Source organism: Babylonia areolata, chromosome 25, assembly GCF_041734735.1.
Source record: "Babylonia areolata isolate BAREFJ2019XMU chromosome 25, ASM4173473v1, whole genome shotgun sequence".
Lineage (NCBI taxonomy): Eukaryota > Metazoa > Mollusca > Gastropoda > Neogastropoda > Buccinidae > Babylonia > Babylonia areolata.
In genome coordinates, this window is record NC_134900.1 from 11,904,906 (window position 1) to 11,920,303 (window position 15,398).

Here is a 15,398-nt window from a genome sequence, read left to right on the forward strand (position 1 = left end):
GGCTAGTCAAGATCTAAAGACATGTGAGACATGCGACAAGTGTCTAAGAATGAAAACTCATTGTGTAGATCAAACAAAGAAATGCTAAACCGTAAAACAATTCAACATACTTTTGACAAATACACTTCTAGAATATCCAGACATACTTGCCCCTTTGCACTAGGGTGTGTGCTACATGTGACATGCATGCTGACTGGCATTCGTGGGGGAGTCTGTGACAGGAGTATATGAACACTCACACACATATAAAACACAAACAAACAAAAATGCAAATACTCTATTGTTGGTTATAACAGCAAATTTTCTGGTGCTGGTTTGTCAGTGTCCATGTAAGTGTCTTGAAATTCAGTACCTATGTGCAAACACACACATGTTTGTGTGTGTGTGTGTGTGTGTGTGTGTAGTAGTAGTAGTAGTAGTAGTAGTATTCAGTTTAATGTCTTCCACTTTAAGTGATATTAGAAGAGAGAGAGAGAGTGTGCGTGCGTGCGTGCGTGCGTGCATGCGTGCGTGTGTGTGTGTGTCTGTGTCTCTCTGTGTGTCTGTGTCTGTGTGTGTGTCTGTGTTTGTCTGTGTTTGTCTGTGTTTGTGTCTGTGTTTGTGTCTGTGTATGTGTACGACCTCACACCACCAACCTCAGTCTGGACCAGCAAGTTGCGCTGACGTCTGATGTGGAGAGTGAAGCCAGGGATGTTGACTGTGCCCTTGTCAGCAATCTGACGAATCATGCTGTCGATCAGGATGTAGGTGCCAGTCCGCCCAACACCCGCACTGCACACATAGGGACAAAAAATGGTGACGTCACTCTTGTCTGGCTCTCATACAGCAGTCACCTATCAAAGACCCAACATGTAGATGAGCGGAAAATTCTTTAAGTGTGTGGATATCTTACTGGTTTTATAGGGGTTTTTTTCTGGCACAGACATGTCTGACACAATACTCAACCTCAAAATTGTATGAAATGGATTTTATCAGCATGATTTTGTTTTGGAACAGACCACTCAACCTGCCTTCAGTGGGTTTTTTTGGGTTTTTGGGTGGTTGTTTTTTTTTAACTGTAACGTATCCAAAACAGTAAACAACTGCAGTCAGCTCTGTCATTCTGCGGGCGTATAATATAAAAACAAAGAATGGCTAAATCCAATGAACACAATAAACCATATGATACCAAAAATAGTTCTGCAATTCCTTAAAAACTTTCAGTACTGCCTTTTTTTTTTTCTCCTTCGTAACAAAATGAAACATATGAAAAACCTCAGGACAAGAGTTTCATAATGACTGTTACAAAGAAAGAAAACACATGTAATGTAGTAACAACGCCACATGTACGGATCATGAACAGTGCACAACACAAGCCAGCGGAACAGAACAGAACAGACTACAACCCCCCTCCCTGAACAAGGACAGGCAGAAGCTACCTGCAGTGGACGATGATGGGTCCGCCATCCTGGGGGTTACAGGCAGCAGACTTCTGCACAAACTCCAGGACCGGCAGGGTGTAGTCTGGCACCCCGTGGTCAGGCCACTCCGTGTAGTGGTACTGGTACACCGTGCGCTCCATCGTCCCCTTCACCGAGTGCCTCTGTGTAGGGTCAAACAAACAAAAAATGCTCAGGGGACCTATGTATGGGGGAAATTACGCCTGGTAATTAATTCCTATGTCTACTTTTGTAGTGTGCTTGCTGCCCAATCATTCTATCACATGAAAACATCAATTTTTTTTTTTTTAAATAAGGTTTCAACATTTTATCGAAATCCTCCTTATACCCTGTGGCACATACGGCCATCACATGATATATCCACTGCTGCCTATCTTGTGTTGACTCAGCTAGTTTCCTCCAGGTATAGCCATTCTCCTTCAGTTCTTTTCAACAGTTCTGTTCCATGTCTCCCATGGTCTTCCTTACGCTCGTTTTCCAACTGGAGTCCAGTGAACGGTTGGTTTTGGAAGTGTATCTGGTGGCATTACAGGGACATTTCCTATCCAGCACCATCTTCTTTGCTTGGTCTCAGTGGTGATGTCCAGCGTGAAAGTTTTTTTTGGAGTTCAATGTTCAAGATCGGGTTTGGCCACAAACGTCTGAGTAGAACACAATGCTGATGGTCTTGGTGTCTCTCCAGAACTAGGAGTATGATCGCTAAAGGTGTGTGGTCAGAATATTGCTCCTCAACATCTAGATCTCCGTTTGGTTTCAACATACCACCAAATCATTTTGGAGAGAAGAGAACATAATCCAAATGGAGTCTCTGTAATTCACTGAGCACTGATGATGACACTACAGCCTGTACAACCTTCCCCCACCTGATAATTTTCAGCTATGCAACAGTAATTTTTAGATGATTTAAAAACTCAACAAGAGGCAAAGCCTTCAAGACTGACTTGTGCTTCACACTTTCTCCTATAAAGGAATCATAAGGAGAGGAGAAAAAAAAAGATTTTAAAAATTGTTGAAAAGTGCTCTATATTAAATATGATAGATAAGCTTGGGAGAAAAAAAATTATCTTAAAAAAAGGCATGCGAGCGGGATCGAACCACGCATGTTCAGTTCCGATGCAAGCAGACTAATCCCCAAAGCTGCAGGACATCAGACGTCAAATGACTAAATTCAAAACTTAAAGCAATGTTGGCGTCTTCTTTGTGTGATAAACAAATGTGATTGTAGTGGACGTAATAATGCCGTTTAAATCATGTTTTTTCTGTTTTATTACATCAAGATTATTCTTTTATTTCAGCTGTAAAGGAGACCTTGCCACCTCCTTCAAGCACATTGCAACACATAGTAGATCTCTAGATCTGCACAAACCAGTCTACAAAGGGCTGAAAGAAACAATCAATTCAATTTTTCTTTTATGTTCATTCCAGTTAATTCAGTGTCCACTTTAGAATATTTATATGTGGTAAAGACATCAATGGTGTAGTTAGTATCACTGTAAGTGTTCTGTTCAGAATGTGTGTTTCTTTCCTTTTAACTGTGAACAAGAAACACGAGGTTATGTCGTCTTCGAAAACAACCTACCTTCTAGTCGGCCAAACTCAGTGGAAAGCGTTTTTTAGAATGTTTGGATTTCAGAACACATCTCAACAAAATAAACCGTTAATGAATCAGAACTGTGGCTTAATTCGGGAAATTTACAACCTGTTAATGGTATGACTGAAGATTTTTTTCATACTATGCTTAAGCCAATTTTGGTATTGGCAGACAAAGTATTTCCAGAGAAAATGGCAATGTTAAAGTTTACCACCGACACAGACACACACACAGACAACCAAACACCAGGTTAAAACACAGACTCGCTTTGTTTACACAAGTGAGTCAAAAAGGACAGTTCACCTAGGTCAATGACATCCTGGCTCCCTGTTTACAACCATCATTCTAAATATCGCTCACAGGATCAAAACCACTGTATACATCTTGGAACAGACTGTTTTAAATACTTAGCAAGTAATGAAACATGACTTTCTTTCAATTATCACTTAAAAAATTATTTAAAAAACAACAAACTAAAAAAGCTACAAAAAAGGGGCTTCAACTGTGCTGAAACTGCATCACTTGACAGTTCATCAAGACGTGTCCCTTCCCCTGCATCATTAAAAATAATGTCAATCAGTTGACTAATCCATATAATAAAAAATGTGTTCTTCAGCACTTTTATTCACAAACCTCAGAGCTCAGCTGGCAAACACATTCAAAACAAGACAATAAAATCAATATTCACGATAATCAAATATAATGCATGCATGTTCGTATTTCATTTCATGACTTTTTTTTTTTTTATAACTCTACAACAGACACCAACCAAATCAACAATGCAAACACCAGATCCATCCCAATAATCATGCACAAATGAAAAATCACAGAAAAGAGAGAACAGAGAAACAGCAACAGAAATGGAATGGAATCTCTGGAAATTCTGTTTTGTCAACCTAACTTTTTATAAGATTTTCCTCATCACCATCTTATTGCAATTCATCACAACTGATTTGCAGTCACCACAATCATTATTAACAGTTGGACTGAGCTGAACAAAAAGATCAATTCCAAACTGTCATGCTCCCTATTATTGTGTTAACCTCATGAAGGAACAGATTATATAACTAGTGCACTGGATACAAGCTGTTTAATGCATTTAATGTTAAAATCATGCTGTGGAGTGAGGGAGTGTTCAGCATTACATTACAGAAAACTCAAGGTGAAGAACAAAAACACACAAATAAGTGCTGCAGACTCTTTTAGAGTTTTTTTGTTTGTTTGTTTGTTTCATTTTCTTTACTTTAAGATTATTAGTACATAATTTCCAGCCTAAAAGGCACAAATTCTTAGTTCCAATCTGACACCAACACACTGTCAGCTACATGCACCCTGTCTGGGTCTGAAAACTTAATTCTGACTGCCACCTGGTGCCACCTCCAGCAATTAACTCAATATCTGACAACATACTGATTACAATAAACACACATGATCACACTGAATTGCAATTCTAGCATGCTTCACTGTTCGATTCAACACTTTTGCTGCTCACCATCATACCGAACTGAAACCAAATCACTCATGATGCCAAATCTAAAGTGATTATAATCTGACCTATGGGTGGGGGGGAAAAAAAGCAGCATCTTTGTTTGCAATAAATTCATGGTGCAAAAAAACAAACAAACAAAAAAACAACCCCAAAAAGAACAACAGAAAGCAGAAGAATGCATTGAAAATTGAATGCCTGCAGGAAAACCAGGAATCTTTTTGAACAGGTAAATGAAGATAAATGAAGAATGGACTGAAAACCAGGAATCTTTTTGAACAGGTAAATCAAGATGGGTCTGGAAGCAGAACTAGAAGACTGGATTCTGTTTTAACACATTAACTCTCTCTGGACGAAGGAATGCATGAGCATTCCTACATGTATTCGGTTTCAGACGACAGAATGGAACAGCATTTTCAAGAAATAAAAATCCATCATGCGCTGTACACGTGATTTTGTGATTAGCCAAGCAGAGTGCGCTATTCTGGGTCACTCCACAATCGAATGGCATGATTGGTCAGCCTGCCATGTGTGGCCCGTCTCACACACACGCTGACAAAGTCACTGACTGGTCATCTGCTCGGGTGCCAGCCTGTTAGCAAAGCAGGCTCTTCTCAAAATGTTGTGAAGCGAACAAGGCAGCGACGGCAACGTTGAAGGGAGCTATATGTAATAGCTCAACACGTAATAAACCAGTTCTGAAAGTTTCATTTTCTTACTCTGTATTTTGTATTTTTTGTATTTTTTTTCCAAACCCTTACAAATGGGCCGTCTTTGGGGAAAAGCAAGGGAGAAAACTTGTCGTCCCGAGTGAGTTACCACACAGGGACTTGACAACAGTGCAAGTCAACTCAAGGTTTCAGACTGGCAGAAATTGTAGCAACTGATGAAAAAGCAGGTAACAGTGCAGACAAACGGAGCAAAAGACCTGAGTCAACAAGCAGATGAAAACAACTTGGATCCTGATCCAATTGCAAAAATTACATCATTACTCAAAACAAATCTGGGGTGAACTAAGCTATTCTGCAGCTAGCAATATAGCATTTTCAGAAGATGCGGTTTATCAGGTCTGTGCACTCTATATGAGTCCAAAATAAATCCAGTGCTGTATCATCGTATGAGCCAAAAATTATGATATATAAAACAAGTATATAATAACCCATAACACAAAATATAAACCAAAAAAGGGGCCAAGTGGAACAGTGATGAAAGGTTTTCTTTTTTTTTTTTTTGCTTTGAAACAACATAAACAAACAGAATAAGAACAGAACCATGGAGGAATACCACAAGACACAGCATACATCTTGAGAAACCTCCTGCCTGTCTATCTGCATTCTTAAAACAAGTCATGCTGCTCACTGTTCAGGCAGTAACCGGTTTTCCAAGGACTGGAAAGAAGGAACGAATGACAGGAGAGAAATAAAATATAAAAAAAACATACACAAAAACAGAAGGCAAGAAAAAAGAAACTGAAATGAAGACCAAGAAAAAAAGAAAAGAAAAATAGAACGAAGGAAACAAAGAAAAAAGAAAAATATATATATGACAGAATTCTATCCTGTTCCACATATAGTTAATATGTAATATAAAATAATACAATATTGTACATAAACACAATATATATAGCATATAATATAGTATAATATATTATTGTAATATGACATCACATATCATGTAAGCATGGATACACTGAGCTCACAGCAGTTTGCGTATTAAAATCTATAGACTGTATTATCATGGAAGGCAGTCTCTAAAATAAATGGAAAAACATTGGTAGACAGTCACTAAAATTATGGAAAAAAAACAACAAACAAAAACATTAGCAGAAAGTCACTAAGTCATAAAGAGAAAAAATAAACAAACAATCATTACACATGTTTCAAGTCTCATGTTTGTTGAATTTACAGTTTACGCTTTTTCACACATAACATTTTGTTTTCATTTGTTGTTCACAAATACCCAAGCATCATTCAACATTCAGCTGTAAGAATCTCATTTAACAAAACAAAATATCATGCCACGGCTAACAGGTCACTCGGTCCAGAAAAATGATCAAAAAGCAAGAGATGCAAAAGTTGACTCGCCTGTTATTTGTATTGATTTTCTTCTTCCTTTTTTTTTTTTTTTTTTTTAAAGAAAAGCACCTTCTCCTCCCCCTCGCCCACACCCCTTCATCCCTCCCACACATCTCTCCCATCCAACTCTCTACTCCCTTGAGAAAATGAGTAAAAGACTTTCAGGCACATATCATCCACGCTGTTCATATAGCCACACACTCAGTTCTTTAAGTTGAATTTTAAAAAAAAATAAATAAATAAAAATCTTGCTTATAGGTCAGAAAAGTTGATATTCTCATGAGCCCAAGCAGATTTGTGCCATCAATTAAATACAATGCACACAATATAACCAAACAAAATCTGGTGACCCAATACATCATCTAGGATACATATCGCTGAAGCGTACCAGCTTTTTTTTTTTCTTTCTTTAAAAAAAATTTTTTTTTATACAGCACTCTAGCCAACCTGAAAAGGCCACAGCAAAGCCAAACTGAAAGTGAAGCCAAAGCCAAACCAAACCAAACCAAAGCAGCAGGGAGGGGAGAAAAGCGACATGCTTACTTTTTTTACCTTAGTGTTGCGCAGGTTAAAGGTTCTGACGGTGAAGTGAGCACGCTGCACGGAACTGACCAGTTTGACCGATATGTTGCCGTACACTTCGGACACATCACTGGGCCAGTACTGGTCACATTTTCTCTGTAAAAAATGAAATAAAGTAAAATTCAAAACACACACACACACACACACACACACACACACACACACACACACATAAAAACCAGTTCACTGTTTTATACAAGGGGCCAAGGGGGGTCACATTTTCTCTACATGACCAAAAACCATGAAAATCAGTTTATCGTATTTTATATAGTAAACTGCAGTTTTGTTTAGATAAAACATGAAATTCTGTAGACAATAAAAACAAAATTTAAGCTGAAAACTTATTCATTTTGAACACAAATGAAATACACATCACTTTCAAATCCATAAAATAACAATTAGAAAAAAAAAGAAAACAAAAGAACAACAGAAAGTGCTTCGTAGGTTGAAATATTTTCCATGCAGCTTTAAAGTACAACCCACAAGCCCTCAACACCCACCAGCCCCATTTACCTCCTCTATCTCCCATTCAGAAATTCCTTCCCGTCTTCACCAACATCCACCACGCTTTTTTCACCCACCATCTCCCCACTCACTCAAGCAATCAGATATGCACACACCCATGCATGCCTGCCTGCGCACACACGCATGCACGCACACAGGCACACACACACAACACACACACCTCCCTGCTCACTCACTCCACCACTCAAACATGCATACACTCATGCACACAACACACAAACGCACACATGCATGAACACACACACACACACATGTACCCAAGCGCATGCACACACGCACACACACATACACACACAGGTAACAACTAACATACACATTTATGTTTCCCAAATTTCCTGCAGAGAAACTACAGACCCCACAAAAAAAAAAGAAGAAAGAAACAATGCTTGACAGCCTCTAATAAATCAATGACAGTGACATACCCTTCCTTTTTCCATGAGGTTGGTGATCATGACGATGACACTACAGTTCTGCTCCCAGACCATGCGCCAGAAATCAGGAAAGGTCTGAGGCAGAGGGCCCTGAGTAGCAATGTAGGCCTTGTGCTTTTGGTAACCCTGCAACAGAAATAATAATAATAACAAGAGAGGCAAGGCCTTCAAGACTCACTTGTGACTGAGAGTAAAACAAACAAGCTTTTTATGTATTGAGTATAATTTCAAAATGTAATGTTTAAGATGAGAAAGATCAGTTTAAAGCAAATTAAGTCCCCTAGCATTAATTACAGAGTAATTTCCCTTTTTTACTATCTGCACCAAATGTTTGCAAAATAAATAAAACTTCCATGCTTAGCAAAAGAAGTTCCTGTTTGAACAAAAAATGATAATAATGACTGCTCTTGTTTTTAGATCAGAATATCAGATCAAAGTGCCAAGTTTAGACAATACAAAAAATATAAATATAACAGTAAATACAGTTTGCATATAATTAGGCTTCATTATTATTTTTTTTTGTGCCCATCCCAGAGGTGCAATATTGTTTTAAACAAGATGACTGGAAAGAACTGAATTTTTCCTATTTTTATGCCTAATTTGGTGTCAACTGACAAAGTATTTGCAGTGAAAATGTCAATGTTAAAGTTTACCACGGACACACACACACACACACACACAGACAACTGAACACCGATTAAAACACAGACTCACTCTGTTTACACAAGTGAGTCAATAATAATAATAATGTACAACTGTATGGCACCCTTTCTCTCAAAGAACTCAATACGCTTCACATGAAGTTAAAAATCACATGAACTACTCATGACCACCCGCTTTCTCTCCCCCTACCCTATCCCTCCCCATTCTCTTATACCTCAAAGTGAGTAGGCAGGTAGGCGCTGAGGAAGTAAGAAACTGACAGTGCTTACAGACAGGTTTTGAAAAGAGTTTTTAATGAAGAGCTAAAGGCAGAGACAGAATCCGATGAACGGATATGACGTGGAAAGTTGTTCCACATATGAAGAGCAGCACTGAGGAAAGAGCATTCACCACAGGTTCTTGCAATGACATGAGGAAATTTCAGAAGGTAACAGTCAGAGGAAATGCGAAAGAAAGGCAGCACACACCACTAATGGCGAGACAACAATCAAATGGAACCAGCTACTGAAACTAACAACATTAATTGTTTCTGTGTTAGCTAATGCCTCAGAAAACTCAGTTTTACTGTTTATTCTCCAGGACACAAGCCTGATAACACAGGAAGAGAACATGGAAGAATGCAAAAGTATGTTTTGGTACTGTACTTTCTGGTGGAAAGGGACGAAGAAAAGGGAAAACAGTCTGAACGAAATATACTGACAAAACCTGTTGTATAAATTTCATTTTCCTACAGAAACTTGTTACACTCATTTGCTTACAGAACTCCGAGGCACTGTCAATTGAAATCTTCATCCTATAGGCCGAACGAAGTGGACATCATCCAGGTATACGCATCACACATTGGGGAGAAAGGCAGTAGGTATGAAGCTGTAATGCTGACTGGGGCTCTGGATATGATTGACATATTCACACACAGAGCTGTATACCCGATTATGTAATTCCAATTATTGTCTGCTTAGAATATGATTCAGATTTTCAATCTTTTCCTTCCCTTCTTTTGTTTTGAAATGTTTTCATGGACTGTTTTTTTTTGCTTTTTGGTTTTTTTAATGCCCTCTATTTTCTTCTTCATGGGCTGTGACTTCCACATTCACTTATATGCAAAAGTGATGACCTCTATTTTCTTCCTTTTCCTTCAAATAATCACATCAAATCTAGATGTTTTCGCATGTCCATAATCCACTGAATATCCATTTACAGTATGCATGCATTACCTTCATCTTCTGATGCATGTACATAGGAACTGAGTACATCCTGAATATACTGGTTCTTTTAAACTTTTTGCTGGAACTAGGAGTCACTTAAAACAAAAGATGGTAGAATAAAACAGAACAACAGAAACTAAACCAAACAAAAAGTTATCCAGAAAAAGAGAAAAGATCAAAATCTCTACATCCAATACTTTTATGAGCATCCATGAATGTGATTATGAATACAGAGCCTCCTCACATCATATCCACTCCCAATAAATAGCAAAAGTATGACAAGAATGAAGTGCTACTTACATCCACATAGTTCGCATTGATATAATCAGGCTGCTTCTGTCGACCAGAATCCACTTTCAGCACCACCCGAGAATGATCAACTGTTCACAGAGAGCACCAAGTCAAACTGCATGAAAACAATGCTCTGCTTCATCACTAACCACAATGACACGAAGCAACAACAAAAGACACATTATCACAGTGTGTATACAATGCTCATTTTAATAATACAATGGTCATTTAAATACACAGCAGTCTTTTAGACATAAATGGTCATTTGAATATACAAATGTTCATTTTGACATACAATCATTTACATATACTACTGTCCTTTTCTTTTCTACTCGATTTAAATCAACAGCTCAGTGTATTCACATTTTCACACATTTCCCAGACCATTCTCAAGCTCTTCAAAAAATAACCTTATGATGGATCAACTGAATCTGTGCAGTACTGCATACCTCCTAACTCCGTCAATCATTTGGAAGTGCCAATACATAGCCTATTTTCTGTGACCTTGCAACACGCACACACACACACACACACACACACACACACAGTAAGTATGCAAGGGCAGCAAAAGAGCAGCAATGGTACGCTGTGATGCCAGGCTGACTCAACACTCACAAGCAGCGATGTTGATGTAGCGGTTCTTGGCTCGGTTCTCGGGCACGTTGGAGGCTTCGCAGGTAAAATCTGTGCGCGTGTTCCGGGAGAGATCCTGCACACAGGTTTATACGTCAACCTTCCTGGACACAGAAATTTTACTTTACCCAGTGGAGGTGTGGAATTTCTTTACAGTGCTGGGGTTTCTTAGTATGCATGTGTTTTTATGTTGTGTTTGCTTGTTATCTGTTTCTGAGAGAGAGTGAAAAGGGTGGGGTCAGAATTTGAATACATACACGTGAGTGTGTGTGTGTGTGTGTGTGTGTGTGTGTGTACATGTGTGTGTGTGTGTGTCCATGTGTGAGTGTGTGTGTGTGTGTGTGTGAAGTCACTATTCTTATAAAGACCACCTCACTTTAAAAATATTTCATGATGCTGGCAGCAGACAACAAGCACACACACACACACACACAAATACACACACACACAATCACATACACACTCACACACACACACACGCACCCACATCACACACAAACACGCATGCACAAACACACACACACAGAGAAACACCAGATTTACTTACTTCAAATTCCTGTGCGAAAGCAATGTCGCTGTCAGCGTGCATGGCTTCCACATGGGCAGGGAACTCGCTGACAGGGATGTCAGGATACTCCTTCTCCTCTGTGACCACACACATACACACCCTCTCTTAATATCATTGTTTTGTTGCTGGTGGTGGTGTTATGTATGTGTGTACGCATGTATGCTTTTTCAGGTATATGCTATGTTGTTTGCTATTAACATGGTATTGCCATGGACACTGAACTTTGTATGGACTTTTGATGCATTGTCTTGTCACAGTTTGTTATGTTTGCTCACTTAACTGCATGTTTTTCATGAAGGTTGTTGGCATGTTGTTTTGTACTTTTAATGGAACTAATGTACTGTACAGTGCTTAGAGCAAAATTATTTGAGTTTGAATCAACTTTTATCATTATTATCAATATCATTATCATCATCACCCATGAGTGCCACGGGCTTCTCTTTCTCAGTTTTCTTTCCTTGAAAGGAAATGAAGCATCTCACATGAGCTTCACTGTTTGTTAAGATGATTGAATGTTCACCCACCCACCCCACCCCCACATATTTTCTTTGTGCACATATCATGGGCATGAAAATACTTGTGAAATAAAAATGATATCCAAAAAGTACTTGTGCACAGATATACTCTGCACATGTACATGACAGCTTGCAATTGCAAGCATGTACATGCACGCATACACATGCACACACACATCAGAGTAACTTAAATACTTTACACGAGCATACACATATTCAAGCATAACAGTGTGTGTGCGCACACACCAACCTGCACATGGACATACATATGTATGCATAATATTCATAAGCAACTAACACCACAGGTCAATTATATATATATGTGTGCATTTATTCTGGCTTGTGCTTCCTATTTACCAAGTAGTTTTTGGTTGCACAGCGTAATAGAAAAGCAAAAAATTATAGCATGCATACTACTGCAAGAAAGTATATATAACACATACTCCTCAGACAGGAAATTGAATAGACTATCAATTCCTGAAAGTATCAACTTCATGTAACTCAAAAATAAGCAATAAGTGAAACATAAATATAAGATAAACAAATTTATATATATATATATATGTTATAGAAAAGCAGCGGAGATAAACCAAGAAAATACAGGAACAATAAAATATTAAAAATAATAAATAAATGAGTCTCTTTTCCTCACATACACAAATGATCCTAAATTATAATCCAAACTTCTGGTATTCTACACAAACTCTGTCTCATATGCACTCTTTCATAGATCACCATCAGACATTTTGAAAGCACTGTCAGATTTTCAGTGAGGGATGCTACAAACAACATCCTGGAATGACCAAATTTTGATTAGGTTTTGCTCTTCATGAATAATTAAAGCTGACATATCAAGCTTTCGCATCATGGATTTATCTGTCATGGGGCACTTTCAAGCACTTCAGAACTTCACGGAAATTTCTGTCATGGGGCACTGAAGAGATTAATCTTATTACTTTAAATTACTGTTTGTTTTTTGTTACTTTATTACAGCATTTTTAATGTCAGTGAAACAGTGCAGCAGTTTGAAGCTCTGTGGAGCATGCTTACACTCAAACCAATGCAGTTGGCAGGTCTGAAGAAAAAAAGAATAAAAGAATAATAATGACAATAATAAACTCCCAAAGGAAACAGCTTACCACTTGGTTCAGCAACAGTGACGACAGTAGGGGGTGTGGACTGTAGCTGGCTAGGAACAGCCAGGTAAAAGTAGGCCGCCTGGTAACACTTCTGACATGCCAACGACCTGCACAGTCATGGAACCCATTTACCGCTACAATCCACTCTTTTGTCTGTTGTAAACTGCCACTTTTTACCCCAAAGTACTGGTAAATACATCCACAGGACACCCCCAACATGAAATTCAAACCTTGTGGCCAATGAACAAGCCTTGGATTCTGATTGTTCCCCCCACCCCCACCCCCTCTGCCCCCCACACCCCTCTATTTTTTTGTTTTGGTTTTTGGTTTTGGGGTGGGTTTTTTTTCATTTACTGTAAATGGCAAAACTGGAAAACAAATTCCTAAACTTAGATAAAGCTTATGTATGTTTGCTGATGTATGCATGTGTGCATGTGTACATCGGCATGAGCATGTTCATGTGTGTGGGGTGTGGGGGGTGGGGTATAGTGGTACTGCACATGACCTGGAAGCTAGTATTCGCAGATTCAAATCCCACACAGATTGAGATTTTTTACTCCCCCCACCTCAAATTAAGTGGTGGTCTCAGTACTAGTCTTTTCAATGAGATGAAAAACAAAGATCCCATATGCAGCATGCTCTGCAAAATTCTGATAAAAAAAAAAAAAAAAAAAAAAAAACACCACTTTTGGCTGCACTGTGGCAACACGCTCTCCGTGGGTAGAGCAGCCTGGATTTTAAACAAAGAGGAATCTGTTGTGACAAAACAAATAACAATATACAAAAACAACAACTACATATCCATGCCTGTGTTCATGTCTGTGGGATGTGCATGATCAGTGTCACCATCTGTTTCAGAACAAAGCCAAAAGAATCCCACACACCTGTACCCAATGAACATGACGACGATGATAAGCATGACAACAATGGCACACGTCACGCCAGCGATGATTTCTTTAGGAACTTCTTCTTCCTTGCTCTCTGCAAACTTTGGATCTGAAACACAGAGACATTTTTCTGTAGTTTCCCATCCTGTCAGATGAACTGGATTTTTTTTTTTTTTTTTTCAATTCAAAACTAAGTTTATTTCCATATAACTGTAACATGTGCCGGTAAAAATGAAAAACCAATTACTGGCATTATGACATTCACAAAGTAATATAGAATCAGAAGCATTAAATGTGAAAGAATATCATCTAAAAAAATAATTTGCTTTTATAGTTTTTTTTTCTTCTATTTTTGTATATCATTTAAATCAAATTACACTTGATGAATATTTTCTCAGTCAACACTTTGTATACCAAATGTACATATGTACATGCACAAGTATTTGTCATCTTGTATACATGTATGTTTATGCCTGTGTGTCTGGACACACGTACAGACAATCATGGAAGTACTGTATGTGTGTGAATGCAGAGACAGCACAACAGAATGGTGGAGAAAAACAAGTGCAGGCTAACAAATGTTCTGTCATCAAACACAATCCTGCTACGGTGCTCATATGGCCCCACACTCTACAAGATGCTTACAGGAGATGCGGAAGGAATAAGTCAAGTCAAAAGTAGCATAGATTTCAGAACTTATGAAGGAAAGGAAAAGGGAGGATATACGTCAACTAAGAAATGGAGAGAAAAAAAAAGAAACAAAAAACCCACACAATAACATAACCTTATTATGTTCCATGGACTTTTAGGAAGGGTCATTTTATGCATTCATTTGCTGGATTTCTCAACTACATGTGCATGACAACACACAATCTCTTTCAGATAGAAAAATAGTCAGAATGGTTCACATGAGCTGGCAAGCAAAACCAAAAGAAGACACAAACTGACAAAGATATGAATCACTGTCATCACTCACTAAATAGGTACACACACATTTGCATGTGCACATGCAAGTGCCCACATACTGACACTGACAAAGTATGCCAGTACATGTGAGGCTTTATCAAATCAAACACCTATTTTTACCCCCAGTTAAAAAAAAATGAAATGCCACAAAAAGGCATGTGAAGTGATGCAAATGAGAACAAGACCATTAACCCATGCACCGCTGTAGTGTACAGATCGCCACACAAGTTGACGAAAATGAGAACTATTTCAGAATCATTTTCTGTATCTCTCCATGTTAAAAACAGTACCGATTTCCACCAGGTCAAGGTTCTCTCCATGTCCATTATTTCATCAATACACTTGAAATGTGGTCAAACTAACAATGGATCCTTCCCCGTTTTCCCTCCTTCCACTGACTCT

The 15,398-nt window shown here is 38.4% G+C and overlaps 1 protein-coding gene across 1 annotated transcript in view; it reads right to left on the minus strand.

Moving 5' to 3' along the window:
* Positions 1-15,398, minus strand: part of LOC143299485 (putative receptor-type tyrosine-protein phosphatase mosPTP-1) — a 73,359-nt gene that overhangs the window by 20,876 nt on the left and 37,085 nt on the right. The window contains exons 15-23 of the mRNA XM_076612720.1: positions 14,028-14,139; positions 13,144-13,250; positions 11,469-11,566; positions 10,904-10,997; positions 10,298-10,377; positions 8,121-8,255; positions 7,144-7,269; positions 1,419-1,582; positions 636-771 (exon numbers count right to left, since the gene is read on the minus strand). Coding sequence (XP_076468835.1) covers positions 636-771; positions 1,419-1,582; positions 7,144-7,269; positions 8,121-8,255; positions 10,298-10,377; positions 10,904-10,997; positions 11,469-11,566; positions 13,144-13,250; positions 14,028-14,139 — 1,052 coding nt within the window. The remainder of the gene's footprint in view (positions 1-635; positions 772-1,418; positions 1,583-7,143; positions 7,270-8,120; positions 8,256-10,297; positions 10,378-10,903; positions 10,998-11,468; positions 11,567-13,143; positions 13,251-14,027; positions 14,140-15,398) is intronic.